This window comes from Crocodylus porosus, unplaced genomic scaffold (genome assembly GCF_001723895.1).
Source record: "Crocodylus porosus isolate Cpor-Errol unplaced genomic scaffold, CroPor_comp1, whole genome shotgun sequence".
NCBI classification, from domain to species: Eukaryota; Metazoa; Chordata; order Crocodylia; family Crocodylidae; genus Crocodylus; species Crocodylus porosus.
In genome coordinates this window covers 34,913,391-34,939,893 of record NW_017728913.1, presented here as the reverse complement: position 1 = coordinate 34,939,893, position 26,503 = coordinate 34,913,391, and the positions used below count along the sequence as shown (strand labels likewise).

At 44.2% G+C, this 26,503-nt stretch overlaps 1 protein-coding gene and 1 long non-coding RNA gene across 4 annotated transcripts in view; one reads left to right on the top strand and one right to left on the bottom strand.

Moving 5' to 3' along the window:
• The window catches only part of IRF2 (interferon regulatory factor 2), a 70,456-nt gene that overhangs the window by 20,033 nt on the left and 23,920 nt on the right, over positions 1–26,503 (top strand). For 2 of the 3 annotated variants that reach the window (XM_019534673.1, XM_019534675.1), the window contains exons 2-4: positions 10,272–10,364; positions 23,223–23,322; positions 23,928–24,104. In XM_019534673.1, coding sequence (XP_019390218.1) covers positions 10,278–10,364; positions 23,223–23,322; positions 23,928–24,104 — 364 coding nt within the window. In that variant the 5' untranslated portion in view covers positions 10,272–10,277. Of the gene's footprint in view, positions 1–9,326; positions 9,692–10,271; positions 10,365–23,222; positions 23,323–23,927; positions 24,105–26,503 lie in introns of those variants that run through there. The other variant, XM_019534674.1, reaches the window with a different exon arrangement.
• LOC109309791 lies at positions 21,983–23,214 on the bottom strand. The gene is made up of 2 exons (XR_002101041.1): positions 22,692–23,214; positions 21,983–22,500 (listed from the first exon to the last, which is right to left on the bottom strand). It is a non-coding gene; the product is annotated as an uncharacterized LOC109309791 (long non-coding RNA).

Below are 26,503 nucleotides of genomic sequence, written 5' to 3'. Positions count from 1 at the left end.
TATAAGTGTGCTGCTGGTTACTACTGCCCAAATGCAGCACCCTGTACTTGTCAGTGCTGAAGCGCATCCTGTTTTTGCTAGCCCACCCCTGTAACCTATCCAAGTCTTGCTGCAGTCTTTCCCTCCCCGCTCGCGTGCTCACCTCGCCCCAAATTTTTGTGTCATCAGCAGATTTAAACAGGTTGCTTTTCACGCCGTCATCCAAATCGCTGATAAAGAGATTGAACAGTGCGGGCCCAGGGATCGAGCCCTGGGGGACTCCGCTGCCCACTTCTCTCCAGGTCGAATATGACCCATCCACCACCACCCTCTGAGTACAACCCTTCAGCCAATCTGCAATCCATCTGACTGTGTAGGCATCAGTGCCACAGTTGCCCAATTTTTAATGGGGATGGGGTGGGAGATGGTGTCAAAGGCCTTGCTGAAGTCCAGAAAGACTACATCCACGGCAACACCTGCATCCAAGGCTTGTGTGACCTGATCAGGTTGTCAGCACTGCGCCCTTGGCCCTCCCATAGATATGAGCAAGGTAGAGCAAACACAATTTTTTCAGTGCCATTCCAGAAAGATTGGTGTTGACATAGGCATCCCTAGCCTGCTGCAGTGGGATGCCAGAAGTCAGTGTAGCCTTCTTTTTTGATAGGGTTACCATATTTCCAGGTCCAAAAAAGAGGACACCTGTTGGGGGGGGGGAGGCAGTGACATGCTGGTGCCCTGCCCTGGCCCATTCTGTTGCTTCTCACTGATATTGCACAACTGCCCCCCCCAGCCCTACTGCTGCCCCTCACTCCAGACCCACTGACCCTGCAAGTGCCCCTCACTCCCAATCCAATAGTACCCTGCCCTCCACCCCTTGCTGGTGCCCCTCACTCCTGACCTGCAGTCCCCTGGCGCTGCCAGTGCCCTGCACACTCAACTCACAGTCACCCTTCCCGTCTCAACCCATGCCCTGTGCCCCTCGCTCTTGATCTGCAGCCCTTATCCCCCTTCCAGCCTGGCAGTGTCCCTCACTGTCTACCTGCAGCTCCTGTTGGTGCCCCTCACTCCAGACTTGCAGCCCCCTGTACCCCAGCTTTGCCGGTGCCCCTCACTCCCAACCTGCAGCCCCCTGCCCTGCCCCCCAGCCCTGCTGGTGCCCTTCACTCCTGATCTGCAGATCCCTGCCCCCACCCTACCCCCCAGCCCTCCTGCCCAAACAGCTCCTGCATTGTGTGCGTGCCTATGCTCTCTCTCTCTCTTCCTCTCTCCCATGCACCTCTCTTTTTTTCTCTTTGTTTCAGTCTCTCTTTCTGTGGGGAGCATGTGACTCCCAAGAGCTGATCACCTTGCCTGCTGCTCCCAGCCCCAAGTAGCCAGTCGGGACATTTGCTCTTTATTTTCAAAACCTGCCCAGATGTACCACAGGGGTCCAAAAAAGAGGACATGTCTGAGAAAACCTAGAGGGATGGTAACCCCAGGATTTGAGAGCACTGCATGTTAAACATTTTCAGTTCTAGTTGCCATCTTAGGGATGTTCAAGACAAGCTAGAACTGTCACTGGTCTCCCCTCTTGGCAGTACAGAATGGTGCCAAAAAACAAACTTGAAACTGTTTTTCTTGCACTTAACCTGAGCAAAGGTATCTAGATACTTAAAGACACAGGTGGGGCACTGGTGTGGTAAACCAAAGTGCACAAGCATGCTGGGAACCGATTTCTCATTGGCTTGAGATGAAACCAGTAAAACTTGGAGTCAGTGGGAATTATGCATGTAAGCGTTTTTCAGAATCCCACTAGGAGCCTGTCTGCATCTTTAGGTGTTCATGTCCATTTGTAAATCTAAACCCTATATTTAGGGCTTGGCAAAAATGTGACTGTAAATGCTGTGTAGGAAAGGGGAGATATTTGTGGGGGCATTTAGTATTTTTCTAAAAAGGAAAAGTTCCTTTTTGCCCATTTACAGACTAAATAATAAAGGCTGGGGGAGGTGGGATGAGATGGGCAAGTTCTTTTACTGCAGCCTTGCTCGGTGTTACAGATGACTGAGGTTAGTTCCTGGTTTTCATTTGTTTGTTTTAAAGTAAAGCTGTTTCAGTCTGCCATGAGGCCAGCCTGGTGTTTAAAAAAGGGTGCTTTGCACTTCTGTGCTTTACTTTAAGTTTTCAGAGTTCTTTGAAAGCTTTAATTACTTGAGTGGCAAAAAATGGGTACCCATTATTTATGGGTTGGTTGGTTTTGGGGGTGGTTTTTCTGTTTTTGGAGGGGGTTTTTTGGTTTTGGTTTTTTGTTGGGGTTTTTTTTTTGTGAAAGTGCTCCCATCTAAAGTTTTGGGTACCAGTACAACCAAAAAATACGAGTCATCCTAGTAGGACTCCAAGATCAAACTGTACAATCCACTGAGCCCATTGTTTCAGAGTCTTGAAAAGAGAAGCAGCTTAACATAAGAGCCAACAAATTCAGAATTTGACTTATGGAGGAAGCAAATTACAGAGTTATAGGCTCTTTAAAAATGCCATGCTACCCTCCACTGCCTTTTGTTACCAATACAGTGACCTTTTAAAAGATGAGGATGTGTCCAGCGTTTTAGATTTTCTTGGCTTCTATCTGAGATATTCAACAAATACTCTAGCACATATTATATTCTAAATACTAACAGAAGGCTTCCTGCTACCGTGTGTACTTAGCTCTGTTGCACATCTTGTATGTTTAAGATGTATCTTTTAACAACATAAACAGAATTATATCAACCTATACACTTAAAAAGAAAAAAACCCCCATGTGATAACCAAGTTAACATTACATAGAAACTTTTAACTTTTTCATTTCCTGATTTTGTTTACCATTTTAACTGTGCACAGTTGCCATAATACATTATTTTATTTTATTACTTTAACTGAGATAAGATAGTTCTGTGCTAACACTGTATTTTTGGTGTTGAGGAGTCGTTGATATGCAGCCGTCAAAGAAACCACAACATTTTACCACAGTAGCTTGTGGTCATTGCTCTCCTCAGAGAAAGAAGTATCTAGAGTTATTTCTGAAAATGTTATGCTCCATTTTCTATAGAAAAATGCAAGCAAACCCTAGGGTCAAAGGTTTGATTAACAGAGGTTTACATTAACAGTGGATGTTCTTACTCTTGTATTTAAATATATCCCAAGAACACCCACACTCCCACCTAGACAATTTTAAGAAGGGGTATTTTTTGTTTTGCTTTCTGATAAATATGTCTTAAAGTAATTCTGCTTGTTAATCACTTTTGTGCTGATAAGTGGCACAAAACAGAAGCAAGAGGGTCAAAGTGCAAAATACATCTGAGACATGCGTACAAATGGGAGAAGTATGGGGAATAAACAAGATGAGATGGAAGCTACAGCCCGTGAAAAGAACTATGAACTATGATATGATTGGTATCACGGAGACCTAGTGGGATGGCTCTTATGACTGCAGTGTAAATGTTGAGCATTACACTGTTTCAGAAGGACTGGATTGGGAGAAAAGGTGGTGGTGCTGCTTTGAATATCAGAAACACATATACATGTTCCCTAGTTCAGAAGGAAGAAAACAAACCAGAATGCATCTGGGTGATGATGAAAGGTGAAAGACCTTTCTGATATAATGGTGGGGATTTATCACATGCCACCTAATTAGGAGGAGGTCTATAAACTGATATAGTGGTGGGGATTTATCATAGGCCGCCTAATTAGGAGGAGGAGGTGGATGAGGCACTCTTCAAGTAGGTGACATATCTATCCAAAAGCTGTGGGATGGACTGATGGGAGGCTTCAGTTTACCAGATACCTGCTGGAAGAACAGTGCAGCCAAACATAAAATGTCAAGCCAACTGCTAACAAGTGGAGCACAACTTTCTCTTCAGGAAAGTGGAGGACACAACTAAGGGTCATCTATCTTGGATCTTGTCCTGACCAACAGGAAAGAACTGGTGGAAGATGTGAAGGTGATGGGCAATTTGGGAGGAAGGGATCACGATATGCTAGAATTTCAGATTGTGACAAGGAAAGCATGAGGTCAGCAAAACTAGGATGCTACATTTAGAAAAGATGGATTTCATCCAACTCAAGGAGCTAATAGGCATGGTGTCATGGGAGGACAGATTGAAGGATAAAGGTGCCCAGGAGGGCTGGAAGCTTCTAAGGGCACAGCATTGGAAGCCCAACAAGAACTGTCCTGGTACCACAGAAGTACAAGAAGAATTGTATGAGACCAGTGTGGCTGCAGAAGGAACTTCTGAAATGCCTCAAATGCAAAAGGAAACCATACAGGCAATAGAACAATAGGCGTGTCACCACGGATACATAGCAGGTAATAGCAAGAACCTGCAGTGACAAAATTAGGAAGGCAAAGATGAAGAAACAGCTGCCCCGGCAAAGGAATAGAAGAGGTTCTACAAGTATATTGGCCAGAACAGAAGGACTGAGGAAGCTGTGGGTCCTCTGTTAATAAGCCAGGAGGAACTCTTACCTGAGGATGCAAAGAAGATGGAGCTACTCAACAGCTACTTTGCCTCAGTCTTCACAAAAAAGTTAAGCTGCCAAACATGTAATAGGGATTATCTGGTTAAGGAAGGGGGCCAGCTGAGGGATGAGATAACAGAAGAGATGGTTAGAGAGCTTTTGTTGGGTCTGAATGAACTAAAGGCAGCAGAGCCAAAGATCTTGGAGCCATTGGCAGTGATTTTCATGAAGTCATGGAAGACGGGTTAGGTACCAGAGTACTGGAAAAGGGCCAGTATAGTGCCCCTAGGTGTGGCTACATGGAATTTTGGGGTGGCTATAGCCTCCCCCCCCAAGCCTCCTCCTAGTGCCACCCCTGCTGGCAGGATGGGTGCACAGGTGCTCCAGAGACCATCTTGTGGTGGTGACTGTGGTCCAGAGCCAGGGCAGAGCTGCGATCTGCAGCTTGCATGCCCCAGGCAGGGGCATGCAGGCTGTAGATCACAACTCTGCCCCAGCTCTGGACCACACTGTCATTGCTGCAAGATCCCACCTCGGCTCTAGAGCAGTTCTTTGCCCTGCTGCATGCTCTGCTAGCGTTGCTGGGGCCAGTTCGCGCAGAAACCCTGGACTCACTCTATCACAGCGTGGCTGCTGCTGGGGTCTTCATGGAAATTGGCCCAGCCATATGAGCAGGGGCCGCTGGGAAATAGAGTTTGGCCACTGGCCAGATCTGCCATTTTGCCCACCCTTGAGTTAGTTAGCTTCACATCAATACCTGGGAGTTTATTGGAGCATATCCTAAGGAAAGCTATTTGCAAACATCTTGAGGAGGAAAGGCTGGCTGATTGCAAGCAGCTAGCATGGATTCATGAAAAACGAGTTTGATCTCCTTTGACAAAGTAAATGCTTGGGTGGATATAGCGTATCTGGACTTCAGCAAAGCTTTTGGCAAAGTCCAACATGACCTTCTTGTAAACAAATTGGAAAAATATGAGCTGGATAAAACTGTTAGAAGGTGGATATATAACTGGCTCAATAAAGAGTAATTATTAATGGGCCCATATCAGAATGGCAGGAGGTTTTGAGTAGAGTCTCCACAGGGGCTTGTCCTAGGCCCAGGGCTGTTCAATATGTTTATTAACAATTTGGATACTGGCATAGACAACGTTTTGACCAAGTTTGCAGATGACATGAAACTGGGAAGGATTGTGAACATGTTGGAAGATGCAAGTGCAATTCGAAAGGATCTTGACATATTGGAAAGTTGGGCTACAGCTAACAGGATGAAGCACAATGTGCACAAAGGCAAGGTGTGCTACACCTCAAGATGAATAATCAAAAACACAAATACAAAATGGGGGATACCTGGCTGGATAGCAGCTCTGTGGAAAAGGATCTAGGAGTCTTGGTGAATCACAAACTCAATATGAGTCTGCAGTGTGATACAGTGGCACAAAAGGCAAATATGGTTTTGGGTGCAGTGTTAGAAGCATTAGGTGCCAGACACAGGGGAAGATAGTGCCACTCTACTTGGCACTAGTTAGGCCTCATCTGGAGTACTGTGTGCAGTTCTTGGTTAAACATTTTAAAAAGGACATGGAGAAGTTAAAAAGGGTCCAGAGGCAGGCAAGAAAGATGATCAAAGTTTTGAAAGTCAAGTCATTTCAAGGAGAGACTGAAGGACCTGTCATGTTCAGCTTGCAGAAAAGGCGCTTAAGAGGGGACATGATAGCAATCTTCAAATACTTGAAAGGCTGCCATAAAGAAGAGGGAAAGCACCCTTTCTCTCTTGCTGCAGAGAGGAGGACATGGATCAATGACTTGAAGTTGCAGCAAAGTCAATTTTAAATTGGAAATATCTGCAAAAATGTTTTCACTATTAGAATAGTGAGGCAGTGGAATAGACTGCCTAGGGAAGTTATGGACTCTCCATTAGTGGAGGAGTTGAGGAAGAGGCAGGATACCCACTGCTCCAGGATGATCTAGGCATAGCTATACCTATTTACTACAATGGGTATCTCCTATGCTTCTGGGCTTCACTGGTTGCTCCCACACAATCCCCTCCTTTTTTCTGCTATATGTGTCAGTGTGTTTTGAAGCCTCTCCCGAGGTTAAGGCTGGGGACTTCAGCTGGTGTATGCTGATTTTGTTGTTAGGAGCAAAACCTGAGGTTCCTGGTTAGAGGGTCTCGCCCCCTCTGCTCAGGGTCAGACCAATTGCCATATTTGGGGTCAGGAAGAAATTTTACTACGGGGTCAGATTGGTATGGACTGTGGGGTTTTTGCCTTCCTCTGTAGTGGGTAGCATGGCCTGCTACCTGGGATCTCTTGAGCATATATTGACAACAGTTTATAGAAACAGGACATTGGTTGCTGTATTTCCCCTGCTTTACCTGTGGCAGGTTAGGGGTTTAGGTCTATGTTGTGTCAGGGTTGAGGGTAACCGTATGCAGAGTTTAGATCGGGTTTGGGGGTGGGAGGTAATTATGTCGGGCAGAAGGCCACTTTACTGAGTTTTGGCAAGCCTTTGAGAGCCACGTGACAGGCAGCCAGGGGCAGATAAATATTCATTTTCTACATTTTTAGGGTCCTCGCAGGCTGGATAGAATGGCCTGGCGAGCCACATTTAGCCCACAGGCTGCATTTTACCTACCCTTGGTTTAGATTATGGTTGTATGGGATGGTTTAGGATAGGGGTGATTCTGCCTCAGACAGGGGGTTGGTTGGACTAGATGACCACTGGAAGTCCCTTCCAGCCTTACTTCTCTGACTCCATTATTAGTCTAATTTCTGTGGACTTTCTGTGCTGTCAGTGGCAGGCACCAGTTCTCCGCTGGAAGGCCATTACTCTGGAGAAGAGGAAAGGAGCATTGAAGCACCTAGAGAAAGCAGTAGGGCAGACCACTGGGGGTATTCCTCTTCAGTGAGGGAAAAGTGAGAGAGCCAGAACTCTTGTTTTTCATGGCAAATAAGACTCTCTCTTCTTCTGCACTGGTGGTGTTAAGCAGTTTTTCTGGCCTGTGCTCTGAAAAGGAATTAATTGTGCTTCCTAATGACAGCAGTTACTACTTTCATCTCAGAGCATCCCCAAGTGCAGTTTGATGCTGCTGCTTTACAGATCTGTTCTTCCTCTTTGCCTCTTGGGTGATTAGTCTAAGAAAAGTAGGTCTGACATTTTGTCTTGATTCTTTGGGTTTATAAGGAAATGGATACAGTACATCCCAGTGGTAACTGTAAGTGTCCAAGCTTTGAACATTGATTATGCTGGGGGGTTGTACCAAATGGATATACATATTTGGGTACAGTGGTATAAAGCAGTGATACCTAACCTTTTTCCCTGGGGGACCAGGAGGGCAGTGCCTAGTTCATCCACTGGATCTGGCTGATGCCCTAGTGTGAGTTCTTGGACAGGTGAGGCAGGACCCCATCTGGCCACAGGGAAGGAGTTGGGGGCCAGCCTGGCCCTGATTCAGCCCCGCAGTGGGAAGGGAGTGTGATCTGGCCTCGGTTCAGCTATGGGGGAGGAGCATGGTCTGGCACCAATCCAGCTGTGTGAGGTGGTAGAGGTAGTGGCCTCACCCCAATTCAGCCCCATAGGGGGAAGCGGGCATGGCCTGGCCCTGATCTAGCTGTGCTGGGGGAAGGGACCTGAGAATTTGACAGGAAGGGAGGCTGGCAGTATTAATGGCCACTGCTTCCTTGGTGCCAAATTTCCTGACTTCTGGGAAACCCCACGGGCCAGATGCAATAGCTCTGCAGGCCACATGGATCAGAGGTTGAGCACCCTGACAGAGGAAGGCACCCATCATTTTTGATGCTTGTCTCTTATCTTCCGGGCCAGATGAAAGGAAATTACTTGGGGGGGTTTAATTAACTAGTAATAAAAATGTCTAGTTGCTCTGCTTTGGCTATATGCTACAGTTTCAGGGAGATGGAGCCTTGGCGGATAGAGCAGTGAGACTGGAAGAGAGCTATTTTTGAGAATCTCTTTCATTGTGTCCTTTTAGTGTATGCAAAACATGCCTTTGACATATTTCAGAGAGATTGCATTTAGGCTTCACTCCAAACACATATATAATTTCTGTCACACAATATTCAGTGCATCTGCCCTGAGTGAAGTTTAAGATATACTGAGAACTGTGCAGTGTTCCCTTGATGTTCTTCATAGATGCCACGTACATATTGTTACTGTGGGGCAGACTTAGCCTGCTTTGCTATGACTCATACAACAGTTTTGGTGGCTGGTCTGACATGAAGGCTGAGACTTTGTGTGTGAATTCAGCTATTGTCAGTATCCAGAGTTTTGGTTATTTTATTCATAGCTGAACTGAATCTGAAAGGTGGCTAAGTACTTACAGCCGTTTCTAGGGTTTTTTTTAGAAGTTCTAACTAACTGTGAAGAAGGCCAAAGGTTGAAATTTTTTTGGCCTGCTTTGCACAGCAATAAATAAACTGATAATATGTTTGCTAAGAGATTAGTGTGAATAAGATTGTTTTACATTTGTATTTCCATTCGGTAAGCTTATCAAAGAGACTTATTGTGCTCTCAGGTTTTGAACACAATTCCCCATCAGTTTCAGGAAGTCTATCTCCTTTGGGCAGTGAGAGGAAACCTTGAACATTTTTCTTCCTTTTGCGCTGGGTGTGGAGTTCTTAATTGTTAGGTTGCTTGATATTAGTAACCCCACAGGGAAAAGAACAAACCAATTTAATGTCAGTGGTGTCTACTTTAAAAAGAATACCAAGCCACACATTTGAAAGTATGAGGAAGATCAAATACTGTATGTTTTAAGACTCGTGGAACCCAAGATTATGTAGAAAGGAAAGGGGAATATGTAGGATGGCAAAATGAAAGAAAAAAAGCAAGTCAAAATCCCTGAGTATGAGAGTAAGTGATTGTAGCTCCCTAACAACGGGTTTAGTGTGTCTAATCTGTAATCTCCTAGATAACATGATTATTGGCACCTTCAAAGATGCCTAAAATTGGTTAATATTTCTAAAGCTTTATGTATTAAGTTGAAGACTTTGCCCTTTGAAGTCAATAATTTACAGGTATATACAGTGAAATTACATCAGGGTTACTTTGCAAAAGAAGTGGAATTGGGTCTGAACTGAGTGACACTAAATACTGAGAAACAGCTGAGAGGTTTGGCAAGGGTTGGTCTTTCTGATATTAAATTGTAAAATTGTAGCTAAAAGATCAAAAACTAGATGGCTGAAAGAGTTGGCAATGGAGTGTGGAAAGACTTGCCACTCAGGTAGTTAAATTTGTTATTGGATGGCTATTCTGTGAATTACTCTAATGTAAAATGTGTTGGTAATCTCAGTCAGATCTGTAGTTAGAGAAGCAGTTGCACCGAAGGAGGCTGAGACCACACACAAAAAAAGGTTGCTTACAATTCTTTATAGTGGCAGAAAGAAAGGTCTGATGTTCCCATAGTCATATTAACAAAAAAAAAAACCCACCCTTTTTCCATTTATTTTGTTCAAGGTATTTCTAGTACTTGTTCTGGCAAAAGAACTTTTGCTACTGTAAGCTCTGTCACCATAAGAGAATTTGCAGGTGCAGCTGTACTAGGCACCCTTCTCTAGTGCAGTGTCTGAATTGTTTCAGTCTTAGAGGTGGCCCTGCTATAAAGTCAGAATTGAGACAAGGGACAGTTGGCAGCTGTCGCTGCCTGTGCTAAACCCGCTGAGTGGATATGTCTCAGGGGCAGTCAATCTGATGTTTCTTAAAAGCACTATGTTCCCAAACTTCTCTTATAGTTTTATCTTGTTTTGGCAAGACAGAAATCTTCATTTTTTAACATTGTCCCCTGTTTTGTTCTTCTAATGCAGGTAACCATGCCTGTGGAAAGAATGCGGATGCGCCCCTGGCTGGAGGAGCAAATAAATTCTAACACAATACCAGGGCTAAAATGGTTAAATAAGGTAATGTGTGTGCATGTTTGTTAAACAACTACTTTACAACAGAATCTGAGACTTGGTGGAATAAATCTGATTCTCACAGCTTCCACTGAAGCAAAGAAACGAGGGCGGGCAAAGCCAAACTGCTCTTGCTCAACCTGTTCTTCTAGCCCTATGTTCAGGAGTTGAGGTGCAATTTTTGCTTGTTAAGCCAGCAGCTCTTTTTAAAGCATTTTCTCCCATTACTCTTTTTCTGAGAGCAAGTGGTATGGAAATCTCTGCTTTAAACTAAGAACAGAGTGATAACCCAAGCAGTTGCAGTGAGACTGGAAGAGAATGCTGCAGCTCAGAAGAGCAGTCTCCTCTGCATTAGTCACTGTGTGAATAGGGAAGTATTTGATTCGGATTCAGATTTGGAGGACAGTTATTCAGTTTGGAGATTTGGATCACTGTCCCGAATCAATTCTGCTGAATTGGTTTTGAAAGACTTGGCAATAATTCAGAGAGATTCAGTGATTCGAATCTGCCAGGGAGAGGCAGGCATAGCCAGGAGGCTCCTCTGGCTGTGCCTGCCTCTCTCCAAGCAGTGGGAGCCTTGGGAGAAGCCCCCATCACCAGCCGGGCTCCAGCCTAGTCCTGGCACTTAAAAAAACCAACCAAACAAAAAACCCCCACATTCACCACTGCAGCAGTGGGGATCAGGGCCTCTGGGTGCTTGTGGCAAAGCCCCTCCTGTGCAGTGTGGAGCAGTGGGGGGCTGGGGGGATTGCTCCCCCTGCCTGACACCCATGCAGCAGCTGCCCTATGGCGTGGTCTAGTGTGGCTTGGCAGGGCATCATGCACTTGCCTGGGAGCTGGGGCTGAGTGCTGCTGGGCTCCGGGTGACAGCTGGAGCCACCCCAGCCCCTGGACAGCGCATGGTGTTCTGCCGTGTTGCGCTGCACCCATACCATGAGGCAGCTCAGGTGTGGGGGCCAATAACTGCTGCCCCCCACTGTCCTGTGCTCTGCTGGGGGTCTGCCACGAGCCCCCAGTTGCCACTGCCAGAGTCGGCGAGTGCAAGACTTCTTCTTTTTTTTTTTTTTTTAAGTGCCTGAGGCTGGGGCCAGGCACAGCAGCTATGGGGCCTTCTCCCACAGCTCCTCCGGCTGTGCCTGCCTCTGCCCTGGTATGGGGAGCCTCGAGGGCTATGCCCTCCTGCCGTTTGCCCAGCCAGTGTGGGCAGGGGTTGGAGTGTGATGCAGACGTGGCTTGCTCCAGGTGGCAGCAGGGCATAGCCCCCACTCCCAGCGCTGCTGCACCTGTATCAGCACTGGTAGCGGGGGCTACGCCCTGCTACTGCTTGCTCCCTTCTGCCTGAAGCCAGCCTCACCCTCATCCTGCTGCCCACCTCTCTGTTCCAGCTGGGCAAGCAGCAGCAGGGCAGAGCCCCTGTTCCCAGTAATGCCCCGCCTGCATCCCACACCAGCCGCTCCCCTCCCTGAGTAACGCACCCCCCCGTCCCGGCTGGGCAGCTTGTCTCAGCTCGTCCCAATCCCTCCTTCCTCCCTCCTCCAGCCCCAACAGACTTACCAGCTGGAGGCAGCTGTCAGCTTCTTGTTTAGTGTATGGCCAAATCTCCATATCAGCCCAATCTTTTTCCAAAGCTTTTCTGAATCCAGTTAGGATGCTTCGAATCGATTCAGATCCTTTACTTGGTCTCTCAGTTTGATTTGGAGATTTGGTCCCTGAATCGGACCGAGTCTCCTCTGAATCAAGTCAGCTACTGAAGCTTCTCACAGCCCTATTAGCCACTAGGCTGATATATGTACTGGTACTTACTGCTCCTCACTTGGTGTTCAAATACTTACTTGAATTCATTGCTTTAGGGAGCATTGCAGAACCTAGAAGGATAATGCATATCTTCCCATACAAAGCCCAACTCAGCATTCCTTACTTATTTGGGACTATTAGCAGGAGAGATTGTAGATGCAGGCTCCGGAATGTCAGAACAAGTTATTTTTATTAAGGCATTGTTTTATTAAGACAATTACAAAAAATTCAAAATACATTTGAAATAAAAAAAACCCCACAGTTACACCACATAGGCTCTTTAAAATGTTATAATTAATTCCCTACTTCAAAAAGCACAAAACAGGTTTCCCCCAACAACAAAATACTATTGCATCATTTAAGTGTATGGTTAAGAGCAACTATATATTCTGATTGCATAGGAACTTAGGATTTGTTGTTGTAGATCAGACACTGGTTCCTTTAGCCTGGTATACTATGTCTACCAATGAACGATGCTCATGTGATCGTGTTATGAGTTAATATATGCTAATTAGCTTCTCTGTTTTGAATCTTAGCTTGCACAGGACAAAGTGCTAGTAGTTATGAAATTACATGGTATAATTTTTTTTCCTCAGTAGTAAATCCCATCAGGTAAAATAAATATTTTATCCCAAATTGGTTGCTCTGTAATTTTTAGTGGGCACTGGTAATGGGCCTAGGTAAAAGGAACGGTCAGTTTTGTTCCTTTGTAATTTAAATACCACATTCTGTCTTCTACTTTGGTGTGACTGAGCACATCTACACAAGACATTTACTGCAGAGCTGCCTAATTAGCTATACAGTGAATGTTTCAGCATCTACATGTGTGGCCCTGTTAGGCTGTAGTAAACTAATACATTCTGTGTCAAATTAGCATTTGTAAATAAAAGTACTATCCTGCTGCAGAGTTTTTTTTCATGTGCAGCAACATATTTGTAGCTGGTGACGCATTTGGCTGGTGCACAAGGCTGCTTCAGTGCAGGGGTGCCCACTGACTAGACCCTCTGCAGCACGCTGAGCTTGGCAGGAGCAGGCCTGGGCTGGCAAGCTGACTCCAAGGTCTCCTCTGCCAGCCACGGCTGCTATGACTCATCTCAACACGCTGTGGTCCTGGGTGAACATTCAAGTGGTGCGCCTGGGAGCAATAAACTTTGGAAATAAGTTTTGGAGTTTATTGCTTCTCATTAATTGCACGTGTATATGTGCCCAGTACTTATGTCATATTTTTTTTTTTTTATACTTGAGAGAAAGTGTCCATGTCTGGACATTTTTATTTTCCTACAAATCTTTCTTAAAAGGAGCCAGTGCCTATAGGACATGATATTCTAGAGGTAGGCATTTCATTGTTCAAGTACAGCGCTGTAGCAGCTTTTTCTTCTTCATGGTTGCATGCTTCTTTCTCTCTCTCTTTTTTTTAATACACCCCAAAAACAAATTTCTTCCTTTTTGCTCTGCATTTGGAAGACATCACCATCCAGCTAATTGAGGGGTGTCATACTCAGTCCGTTCCCTGGGCTGGATGTACAGGTAGCAGCTGTAGTAGGTAGAGGTGCACCAATATATCAGTCTGATATTGGATTGGCACCAATATAAAGAAAATTGATCATATTGGAAATCGGCCTGATGTGACTGATAATTTGGCCAATAAATGCCTGTGCGTGTGCGCAGCCGCAGCACATCACATAGGCAGTGAAGAGCACAGCCCGGCAGCTTGGAGAGCTGCGTGCAGCTGGTAAGTCTGGTGTGGTAGAAGGGGAGTGGGGAGGGAAGGAGTGTGGGGGCCCCTGCAGTGAGGGAGGAGTGGGACTGGGGCTGGGACGAGGGCTAGGGCAAGCACTGCGCAGCCAGGGCAGGGAGAGTGTAGGACAGAGGCACGGCTTGTCCAGGGGGCATGAGGGGGGAGGTACAACTCCAGCCACTGTGTGCTTTTCATCCGGGAGCTGCTAATCTGACGCTCACCCTCTTGTCCAGTGGCTCCCGGAGGACACGTGTGGGGAGTGGAGGGGGGAACATGTGCCCCTGGATCTGCGCAGGGTGGGGCAGGCTAGGGCTGAGACTGCGCAGGGCTATTCCCTTCCTGCCCTGCTTCACACAGATCTGGGGGAACGTGCCTATCCCGCTCCCCCATGCCCTCCCAGCAGTGAGAGCCACCAGACAAGCGGCCAAGTGCCAGACCAGTGGCTCTCAGATGAGCAGCATGCAGCGCCGGGTGCTGCCTCCACCCTTCTCCCCACACCCCTTGGATGAGCCACAGCTCCATCCCACACCTGCCTTGCCCTGCCCTGCCCCAGCCCTACTCCTCCCTAACCGTGGGGGCCTTGATCTGCACCATGACCTCTTCCCTCTCCCCTCCCCTTCCACAGCACCAGACTTGCCAGCTGCACAGAGCTCTCTAAGCTGCCAGGCTGGTGTCAGAAATTGGATTGGTATCAGCCGATATGCCTCCTTAAAAATCGGCTATCGATATTGGCCCCCAAAATCTCTATTGGTGCACCCCTAGTGGTAGGAGTCTGAGCGTGGTGGTGCCAGTTGAATGGTGATGGTGACATGAGCTAGTGCAGGGATTGGGTGGCTGTAAAGCGAGTGAAGTCTATACCTGCACGTCCCTCCATCCTCCCTGCTGCCAACAACCATGTCCATTGGGGCCGAAGGACCCTGAATTCTTCTGCAGGCTACAACCCATGAGCCTTGCCCCAAACTTCTGAAAGCCTGCTGGACTACTGTTGGGCCAGATGGAAAAATTCCATGCACCACAGACAGACCTAGGCTAATTGGTTCCTATATGTGTTGGTCAGTATATCCCGTAGTTGAGAGTCCATCCCCACATCAGGGTAGATTGTAAGGCACACCATCAAATTGCTTTAATGCTAGCAACAATTCAGTATAGATCAAGATATTATGATTGATATCTGCCTTGGTGCTTCTGAGAAAAAAAACGTTTGATCACAGTTTCTGTTGGTAAAGAATTCTTTGTCCCATGATAATTTGCTATATAACTGGGCAGGTGTTTTCTTGGAAATAATGTATTTTGAATTTGAATCCTTTTCTAAAGCAGGGGGCCAGGCTATGTGGCCTGTTCTGTTATGTAGCACTCTGATATTTCCCCAAAAATTCAGATACTTACAAAGTTTTATCTTTTAGAGTTAAATGGTCTACTTACCCCACCTCCTAAGTGTTTCTGTTTAAAACTGATTACTTCAATTCAACAATGAGTCATCAAACCAAAACCAGTTGCTATATTTAGTGTCTATCCCAACCATAAATGAGGCCAGTGCCTCACTTGGAATCTCCAATACAGTATCACGTGCACCCACAACTTTGTTTATACACAGACCAGCTGTGAAAGCTGAGGGGTTTAGGTTTTTGTTTTTTAACCATAGTTCTGCAAAGATGGTTTACAGTAAGAAAAAATAAAGAAACTGGTCAAAATTAGCAGGATGTTTGCTGTAATGATACCCAGGTTTTAAGGCTTATAAAATGTACAGCTTGAAAAAGTTCAATTTCTTGTGAATACTGTTAATTTTTTTCTGCCTGATTTCAAACTAACATGGCTAATAACTGTCTTTCTCTTCTGTTGAGATAAGAGGGGAGCTGGCCATGGAGCATAACTATCTGATATGGCAGAGCTAGGGGAAGGGCACTGGTCCCTCATGCAGTGGGACAGGCATGGGGCTGGGAGTGGTCTGAACATCTGTAATAGGAGGAGACACCAGAGGTCTTGGCTCAGAGTATGTATTGGGATATTACCACAAAGACAGATTTAGCTTATTTAGAACTTGCCCTCGTGCTCTTTAGTTAAGAAAGTGCTGATCTTATGCTCAGTTATCTGTTTCTAGAGTTTTGTACCGTGAGACAGCAATAAGTCTTTAACATGATTTTGCTTTTCCAGCTTGTTGCAAAATTTTAAGCATTGGATTCCTCCTTCCCTTTGATGTTCCCTGTTGAACGTTGTATTAACAATTCCTGTTATGCTGCTCTAGTTAGTTTATGATTCACATATTTGTTCTTAAGGTCACAGCAAGCCTTTCTCCCTAATGAAACACAGAATCCTATGTAAGTGCCTGCATGACCAAAGACTGTGTATGTAGTCCATGACTGAGCTGGGCTAATATTGCTCTAATCTTGAGTCTTGAAAAATTATTACCTCCTCTTTGGAAGAGTCACATAGGCTTTAAATAGAAAAGTATAAGCTTGCTGAGTTCTAAGTTAACTGCAGTCATCCAGAGCATCACTTTGGAAAGTTCAGTAAAAAACATGCTCCGCAGTTGTTAAAGCAGCAGACAAGGTTAGGCTGTTGGAGTCAGTTAGTGGCATTGGTGATATAATACTCTTATGTAAATTTGGTACCCTGTTCCACTATACTTGCAAAAAAGACGTAGCAGAAATACAAAGGTTCACAGTCAGGTGAGAAAATTGCTAGCTGCAGGGATGCATTTGTGATTATCTTTTATTGGACGAACTGTGTAGTTGCATAGTAGGGGTGTGTGAAGCGGGCCGTGTTCGATTCGGCTTCAGATTTGGCCTGAATCGGGGACAGTGATTCGATTCATTAATTCGGATCACTGTCCCTGATTCAATTTGGCTGAATCCAAATCTGAAGATTCGATGCTGATTTGGAGAATCAGCGATTCCGTCATAGACACAGTTTTAAATGTTTTTTCTACATACCTTGAGGTACCAGCGTGGCTCGTGAACGCTACAATGGTGGGGCAAATGGAGCATCCCACAGGAGCGCAGGGCCCCCCCCCCCGGGCTCAGTGGTGACCCCAGAAGCAGACCAGAAGTACTTCTGGTCCATTTTTGGGTCTGCCGGAGAGTGCGCGGGGGACCCCCCTGCATTCCCCCCAGTTCAGTGATCAGCTGCAGGGGCACCCCAGGTGTCCCCCCAGACCCAGGAGGAGGCACCAGTTGCCAAGCCAGGAGGGCGTGGGAGGACCCTCCCAGCATGCTTCTGGTCCACTTCCAGGTCTGTTGCTGAGCACACTGGGGAGCCCCCACACTTCTGTGGGACACTCTATCTGACCCAGCAGCTCAGCATTCACAAGCCACCTGCTACGTAGAGGTATGTAGAAAAAACATTTAAAGTTGTGTCTATATTCTAATTGCCAAATCTTTCCAAATTTCTCCAAATCCAAAGGAGGAAAGACTGGAACTGCCCAGAGAGTCAATTGATAAAAAAGGCTCACTGGTGTATCTTGATACAGAACATAATGTGGGTGCTCCATTTACACTTTGAAACAATGCAAAAATCAGTGACTTCTCTTCCCTGTTGTTGATCCTGATGAAAAGAATTAAATGTGTCTTAGGATCCACTGCCCTGGGTGACTCATTGCCCCTTTTCAAAGCAGTAGGGATGGAGGAGTGGTTCTCCAGCAAAAAAGAAGAGCTGGGCTGGGAGCTGGGAAGCTGCATGGTTCTGATGTAGGATCAAGGGTTGCAGGCATGACTAAGAAAAAGGCTTATTCTTGCATGTGGGCAGTGGCAGTGGCAGAGCACTAGCTGCTACTGCCTCAGTTCAAGCTCCCCCAACATGGGCTGTGGTGGTGACAGAGCACCCCTGGGGACTGCTATTCTGACACCTCTGTAGTGGTGCCTGGGCTGCTGCCTTGGTTACACCGCTGTCCCTCCCTTTCTCCCCTCCTTTCCTTGCCCCCCCCCCCCCCCCCCCCCCCCCCCCCCCCGCCAGTTATACTGCTCTCACTATAAAAATAGAAGCAACACATTTAAAACTGAAAAAAAGAAATTCTCTGTCTTTCTCCCCACCCCCTTCTGTGGAGCTCATAACCACAAGATATCCTTGTAGAGTAAGGTGATTAGAAAAATGAAAAAGACATTTTTAAGACTAATGAGAAAATTTGTAGCTATTTTCTAGTTAGGATTATTTTTCATTTTAGCTGATATAAATCTTTCAGCTTCAGGACACAAACTGTTTGGAGTTAGGAAAAACTTTCCCCTGTAGGCAGATGGTTAGAAAATTGCTTATTGAAGGGCTTTTTGTCCCCAGAGATGTAAGTTTTCCGGAAAATTTTCCAATGTCTTAAATAGAGCGTGATATGATTTAGCATGTTTATTTGACTTATTTAGTAAACAAAACTCAAAAAGTACCCCCATGTTAATTTTATGTGCCAATAGCCACAAGTATTTGAACTGAAATATTTGATTAGGAAAAAAATAGAATACAGCACACTTAATGGTTTAAAGTGGTTTAAATGTTATATTGAAACAAATTCAAAGCTTTATGTGGAAAGAAATTATTTTTATTGGAATACTTGTAAAAATGTAAAGACAATACACAATAGCATGTACTTCCCTTACATTGTTTGTTTAAATTTAAGAAAAACATGAAGGCACTGAAAACTGTGGACAAACTAATTTTAGCACACCCAAAGAACTGTGCATGATATGCTGTGGTTGTCCACTCATCTGCTTGAACAGAGTTACTCTCTTCCACTGAGGTCATTGCAGCATCTCTAGTTTCACTGTCACTATCTGTAGAATCACTTACACTACTTATTAGTTCCATTTTAGAATCAGATTGAGTCGAATCTGATTTAGAGCTAGTTGAACCACATTCTCTTTTGTTAAAGGATGGCTTTACCAATGAGTCTGTGGGCAAGGGCAGCTTATCATCACACTGCATCTTCTTCACTAATTGTGCTTCTGGCTGACTCTCCAGAAGCGAGAGATTTTGAGAAATAGAAACAAGCTCAGTGGTGCATTCATTTGCTAGTCTATTCCTCTTTTTGTCTTGACTGAGCTGAAAGCCTTCCAGTTCCTGTCACAAGAAGCTGCTGTTGGTGGAATGCTTAGGATCCTTAGAGCAATCCTGGAAAACAGGCAGACATTACCATGTCCCTTCTACCATGTGAGAGGAGACACATTTTCGGCTGCCTGCCAAATGATGTCTTTGCTCCAAAGTTTTTCTTTTGCATGGTACTTGGCAATGTTTGTCATCACAGCTATTCCATCAATGTTAGGGACATTCTTAGCTACTTCCACAATTGTACTGAGAGCAGTAGATAACTCATCTTCTGATAAATGTTGTCTGCTGTGTTGAGGATCCAAAAGGTTTGCTGCCAGATGAACTGGATGAGAGCAAAACTCAGATCTCTTAGTAAACATTTATTTTACTACTACTACTTCTTTTTTGGAAAGAGGTGAAGAAGGCAAACTCTCGATTAGATTTTCATTCAGTTGTCTGAATATCTCTCGAATATTTGAAAGGCTTCGTGCACCTCCTTCAGGTTTCTTGATAGCCACTGAAACTGGTTGTAGCAAATTGAATGCTCCTTGAACTCAAACCCAGAACACATCTTTGTTGAGAATCTGCTTCTGAATGTTCATGGGAATAATCTGGGAAACTGTCATCTATTGAAGCACACTGCAAACACTTCTTTGTGCAGAGGAAACTAGGTAAACACTTCATAGCTGAACCCCGTCTAGTTTCTCCTGGCAATTAAAGTTCACTTTCCTTTCCCTGGGGTGTACTTGGTAGCTGTGTTGGTCTGAGACAAAAAGACATACAAAAAACTAGAACTCTTGGTTCTAAAATTATTTCTTTCCTTTCCCTGATTCTCTTTCTGTAATTTCTTCGAAGTCTGATTAGCAACATGATAATTGTTGAATACCTTCAGAATTGCTTTGCAGTTTGCCAATACTGTCTTCATTGTATTCACACTTACTATGTCCTTTGCTAAAAGATTCAACCCATAGCCAAATACTATTAAATGAGGATACTTGCCTTTAACATTTTCCATGCAGCTTTCATGTTACTTGCATTATCAGTTACAAGGGCTTGTACCCTAGCAGGACCTGCGTTCCCAATCTCTTCACTCAGTAGTTTGGCTATGTATTCACCTGTATGATGAGAAGATTCAGTAGCAATTGCTTTCAGGAATATTGGTTCAGGTGTTGCTAGCATAATGTTTCTTGTATATCAGTCTATCCATCTGACATCAGAGTCAGTGATTCTGCTTAACCAATCCTTTGAATAACCATTGTTTGAACTCTGTCTTTCTGTCTATCTAAGAGAGAATGTAATGAGTGATAATGTGACAGTAACTTTTGTGATGGGTGAATTAGTTCGTAATGTTCCTTCCAGTATTGATTTTCTGTTATGGCAAGAGGTGTACCACTTGCAGCTATAGCTCAAGCTAATGTCTCATCTGCTTCTTCTTGATCGTCTTTTGACATTTTGTCCACAAAGCTTGATAAAAAGCCTGACTGTCTTGAGCAGCTGCTCATGGTGGATCGCATATCTGTTGACAGTGGTCTTGAAAGTGAGGATCCTGCTGCTTCTACCCCCAGACCTGGCAGCTCAACATTTTCATTTTTCATTTTTTGCAAATCTGCTATTTCACTTGAGCTACCAAGTTCCTGCAACAAAAGAGGGAAAAGATTTTTAATTTAGGCTATTCTAGTCTGGCCTCATCCATCAGAAGAAGAAGCAGCAGCAGCAGGAGCTTGCTTTTCCCCTCCCTGCCAGAAAGAGCATTCTGCTGCTCAACTTGCTGCTTAGTTGCAGAGCCAAAGGGAAGTATAGTCTGGCCTCTGCCGTCAACCAGAGGACTAAGCTCGCTCTGCCGGGTTTAAATAGTTAACTATTTATCTAAACAAAAATTAATCACAGTTTTAGTTTTGGTTTTATTTTCACTTGCAGTCTAAGATGAAATAAGATCTTTAGCTTTGGTTTTGATTTGACCTGCATAGCCAATTAGGTAAATTCATAACTTGATTTTTGGTCTGCATTATTATGCGAGTGTATTCACCCTCCTGTTTACAAATCAATTAAACATATACATACTCTCTCACACACTTTCTAGGGATAATCACCTGAAAAACATAAATTACAACTTTCAAACTGCCAATCTTACCTAATATTTTCTTGGCATCCATTCATTGTTACTAATGAATTTTATAAAACAATGAATTTTTAGAAATGGAAAATTCCCCACAGAAAAATAAAGCACTGGAAAATGTTCTGGAAAATGGGGGGGAGAGGTGGGGAGGGTGTCCCCCCAGCAGCCAGTCCATGGGAGTGCAAAACTGGAAGCACCAGCGGCGAAATTGGAAGTTCCCCTGTGTACCCCTGGTTGACAACCCCGTTGTAGAATATTATACAGTAGCCAGTTGTATTCCTACTGTACAATGGGATAGGGTTGTGGGGGGAGAGGAGGAGCTGTTCCATTTTTAATAACATTTCTAGATTTTTATTAATTCTAATAGAATTTAAATTATCTAGAACGCTGTTTGTTTCCTACAATTGCTAAATGGCATAAGACTTTTCTGTAAAATGTGCTTAGTGACATTTCCTGTGTCTTTTAGGATCATACCTGACTAATCTTTTATTAATTAATCTAGAAAGTGCATAGTAAATATTATGCAAAATAAAGAAGCGGGTAATTATATATTTACACCAACCTGTAAAAATCCATTTGTTCATCTGGGACAAGTATTTTTTTTAACAGGCAAGAAATTCATAATATTAATACTTTTGTTAGGATAAATATAGTCAAATGGATCTTATGTTTGGGCTGGTAAATTAACACAATGGATTTGAAAGGAAGATTCAGAGGTAAAAATATATATTTTGAAAATCAAGCTGGTCACACCAAGCAGGTGTTTTCATGGCTTATTTCATGTTTTGATTCCAGTATTGTTTTTGTCAATTTTATTCAGTAAGTTAACTTTCCCGTGCTGCTTGACCAAATGTCCTTCTGGTACTTCTTTTAGCTTGGAGAGAGACTGACACCACTGTGTGTTCTTAAAGAAGAGGTTTGTGTCATCTCTGACATGGGATTGCTAAATCCTGGTTTTTTTGGGTTTGTTTTTTTTTGAGACACTTTATGAGATGTTGCTATACCTTGCTTTTCTGGGTTACTTGGCTTCCTACCAAGATGTTGAGGGTTGGAATGACCATAGAGGCATTAAGACCTGAAGTGCAAGAGGAATAAATGAAAGGAGGGTACAAAGGAATAGAAAGTGAGGAGAATAGAAGAAAAAGTTGCAAAAAAAGGTTCTGAAAGGCGGATGCCATGTTAAACCTTTGGTTTTACTAAAGAACAGAAAAAATATGAAGGGGAGAATAGAAATAGGAGGGGATGGTAAAGGGGAGTAAAAATTGAATGGAAGAAGCAGAAGCTGGCATAAAAGGTAGAATCAAAAAAGAAAGTGTCACGCAAAGATGAATGAAGAAGAAAAAACAAAACTTTACATTTATAGATCTGTTAGTCTAAGAGAGATCGTACACAAGCAGTCTAGGAGGAGAGACAAAAGAGGAAAGACAATGGTGTTGAAGGAAGAGAAGAGCAAAACCCAGGAACTACAAAGTGAGTTAATTTTTAGATGACTTTGCAGAAATTCATAAAACATGGTAGTGTTCTCAACTGTAACCTTGACAGCAGGGAAAAGGGTACATTCCTGTGTCCTGCAAGGAATACAACTGAATGATCTAAAATGAGTACACAAGTTCTTAATCTTTCCCACATCAACTAGAGCCCCCCTCCTGTATACATCCTAGTTCCTTCCTACCTCAGTAACCTTTGACTTCTGTTATGGAGGAGTCTTGTACACTTCGCTTCCTTATTGTGTCCTATAAGCTTACCCTACCCAGTTTTAAATGTCTTAATTTCTTATTGTGCTGGTATTTCACTGGCTGAATTTTTAGCCCTCCCAGTTAGTGTTACTCATATGAATATCTGTCTTCGTACTTGATTCATAATCATAAAAAAAACAAAACAAGTTCTGCACTGCCAAAAGAATACTCATAGGAATGTTTACAAATGTGCTGCAGCATGTTTTTTACATGTGTCCATTTGCAAAGCTGCAAATCATTTTTTTTAAGCCCATAAAGGGGTATCTGTGGTTTTAATATACTTAGGGCCACATCCTGCTCATGCCGACTCTGGTAAGTGTTTTGATGATGACAGTAGTAACAAAAGGATTCTGCTGTAAGGGATCAAATAAAGTAAAACATTTACAGATTCTGGAGCTGTAGGTGCGTGTGTTTGAAACGATCAGAAAATCAAAGAGGCAATCAAAGTTGCCATTTTTGTTTCCTTTCTTTTCCAGGAGAAGAAGATTTTTCAGATTCCCTGGATGCATGCTGCACGACATGGGTGGGATGTTGAAAAAGATGCTCCTTTATTTAGAAACTGGGCAATTCACACAGGTACTGGAGCTCTCCTTTCTGATGGCCAGTCTTTGAATGTTTGTTTCTTCTTCCTTCCCAATTTTTCTTTCCTTTCATTTGTTTGTTTTGACAAATGCAGTGAATGAGTGTAAGGATCTGAGTCTGCAAAATGACTGTTGCAAGGTCCTCTCCAGCTTTGTTAAGGGGCTGTGTGTTGCTAGCATTGAAGGCAGCGATGAAACATCATTGACAAGTCTGGGTTCAAAATCAGTAGAATCAGGGACTATCCCACATCTTGCAGAACTGGGTCCTTTATGCCCTTAGGGATTCGAGCAGTGCACAATAATAGTAAATGCTGTGCAAGCTGTCTCACACCGGTGTAACATTGCATTTGACATGCAGTGCCCAGACTATTCTTGCCCTGGGTGTTTCTTGATTAGAAACTGTCAATCGTATGTTCTAGAGATAAGCATGAGGATGAGATCACCAAATTCACTTTCTCTTGCAACTCGAACTATGGTTTGAGCTCCTATAACCAGTACCAAAAGGTTTGTAAACTGACATTTAACTCACAGTACTACTAGCTTTCTCCAAGATCTTATGACTTGTCAATATATACCTAATTTTCTTTTCATGTTTGTTAGGAAAATTTCAACAAGGAGTTGATAAACCTGATCCAAAAACATGGAAGGCAAACTTCCGGTGTGCTATGAACTCTTTGCCTGACATAGAAGAAGTGAAAGACAAAAGTATAAAGAAAGGAAACAATGCCTTCAGGGTCTACAGGATGCTGCCTTTGTCTGAAAGGCCTTCAAAAAAAGGTAGATGAAATGGCCCAGGAAAAAATAGTGTTGCATCCCTGGCCATAATGTTGATGGTGGAGACTTCTACTCAGGATTTGGATACCTGCAAAATCTATCAGTTTTACTTTGCTTTCTGGAAAGTCAGTCCAAACGAATATCATAAATATTCTCCCATGTTCATTGAACAGGAGAATTTACTTTCTTTAAGAGAGAATACATAAGAGGTGGTTAAAAATCAGGATCTGGCTGTCATTTTAACCCAGTTAAAGATGTTGGACCTATATTAATTTATACCGACTGAATCTCTGGTCTGAACTCTCTAGTCTAAGTTCTGGAGCTATATAAATATACTAATATGTAATGAAGTTTGCTTCCATCAGATCTTTTCCATTTTAAAGGGGAATAGCCTGTATATTTCCAAAATTTTGCAATCATTTGTCTCTGCCATCAATAATAAACAGCCCACATTTGTTCTTTTCATATGGTGAAGTTTTCAACTGACTATCTTTGATGGTGTTGAGCCCTGGGATAGATACACCAGTAACGCATAGGTGGGGAATCTGCCCTTGGCAACAAACTCCTTTATCTTGTGTGGAAAAACTCCTGATGGGGCCCTAAATGTAGGTACTTTAAGAAGCACTGGTTCTGAGAACTGGGAATGGCACGGATAGTGACTCCTTTCCTACTCATCCATGGTCCTTTTTTTTCCCAAAGCCTCCCATAGCCTAATCTCCACAAGGTATCCTCAGGACTAAAGAGAAGACAGAGATGCTGCTAGCTTTCTTTAGATTTCCTGATAGAGCTCTGTCTGCTCAGGTTATCGTTCATTTGTGGAAGGAAATTAGGGATATGTGTACATCTAAGTTAGGACAGCCCTTTTGTAGGGAAAGAGAAACTTTTCTCTATCACAAAATAGCCTAGTGTTTGGAGTACTTGCATGGGATATTGGAGACCTGTTTACATATCCCCACTTCAGCTGATTTGACACAGGGAGATGAACCCATTCCTCCCACCTCACACAAAAATGCCTGAGTTACTAGACTCTAGGGATAGGTCACTCCATTTCTCCAGTTTGAAATTACTGCATTTTGTATATAATAGTCATTGGAGCCGGGGTTGGAATCTGCGTTTCCCGTTCCCAATATGAATGGCTCTAGAGTCCCTCTCTTTCACTTTCTCTCATTCCATGGTGCAATGAATGTTTAATTGCTTATATGAAGTGGAGGCACTTAAGTCTTTTTGTAGCTTTAGCTCGTATCATCTCAATGGAAAACCAGCTTCGATGTGCTCAGGGCAGTAGTCAGGGAGGCACTCGGAGCCCAGGGGGTAGCTAGTATGGGGGTCCAGGAAAGGTGGTCCTTCCTCAAGGAGGCTATCCTTGGGGCGCAGCAGGACGCAATTCCACTGAGCAGGAAGGCGGGAAAAGAGTCCAAGAAACCTGCATGGCTAAGCGCGGATATCTAGGCTGGCCTGAGGGCAAAGAAAAAAGCATACTGGTGGTGGAAGCAGGGGGCAGGGACAAAGGAGGAGTACACCTTCCTGACCTGAGCTTGTAGGGATTTGGGAAGGAAGTCTAAAGCAGCACTGGAGCTTAGATTACCTTCTGGGTTTATGGATAACAGAAAGTCCTTCTTCAAGTATATAGGTAACAAGAAGAAGTCTCAGGGTAACATTGGACCCCTACAGGGCAGGGCAGGGTGGGGCAGGGCAGTTGGTGACAGACGCACAAGAGAAGGCAGAAGTCTTCAAGAAGTTCTTTGCCTCCATGTTCCTGTCTGCTGACAATCAAGTGCTCTCGGGTGACAGCGTAGAGAGGCCCAGGAAGGATGCTAGTCCCCCGACTGTTAGTTCAGACCTAGTTAAGGATTACCTGGAGAGCTTAGATGTATCCAAGTCGGTGGACTCGGATGACCTTCATCCGCAGGTGCTGAGGGAATTGGCTGGTGTCATTGGGGAGCCATAAATACAGCTGTTTGAGGACTCCTGGTGCTCGGGCCAAGTCCCTGAGGACTGGAAAAGGGCCAATGTGGTCCCTATTTTCAAGAAGGGGAGGAAGCAAGAGCCTGGCAACTACAGGCCAGTCAGCCTCACTTCTGTCCTGGGGAAGGTTTTTGAAAAGATTATCAAGGGCCACGTTTGTGAGAGCCCTGCAAAGGAAGTGATGTTGAGGGGTAACCAACACAGGTTTGTGCCAGGCCGATCCTGCCTGACTAACCTGGTCTCTTTTTATGACCAGGTAACAAAAAACTTAGATGTGAAGGAGGAAGTCGATGTCGTCTTCTTGGACTTCCTGAAGGCCTTCAACACACTGTCCCACCCAATTCTGGTGGGCAAGCTGAGGACTGCAGTATTGACGAATGCACAGTCACATTGGTGGCAAACTGGCTCCAGGGGCGCACCCAGAGGGTGGTGGTGGA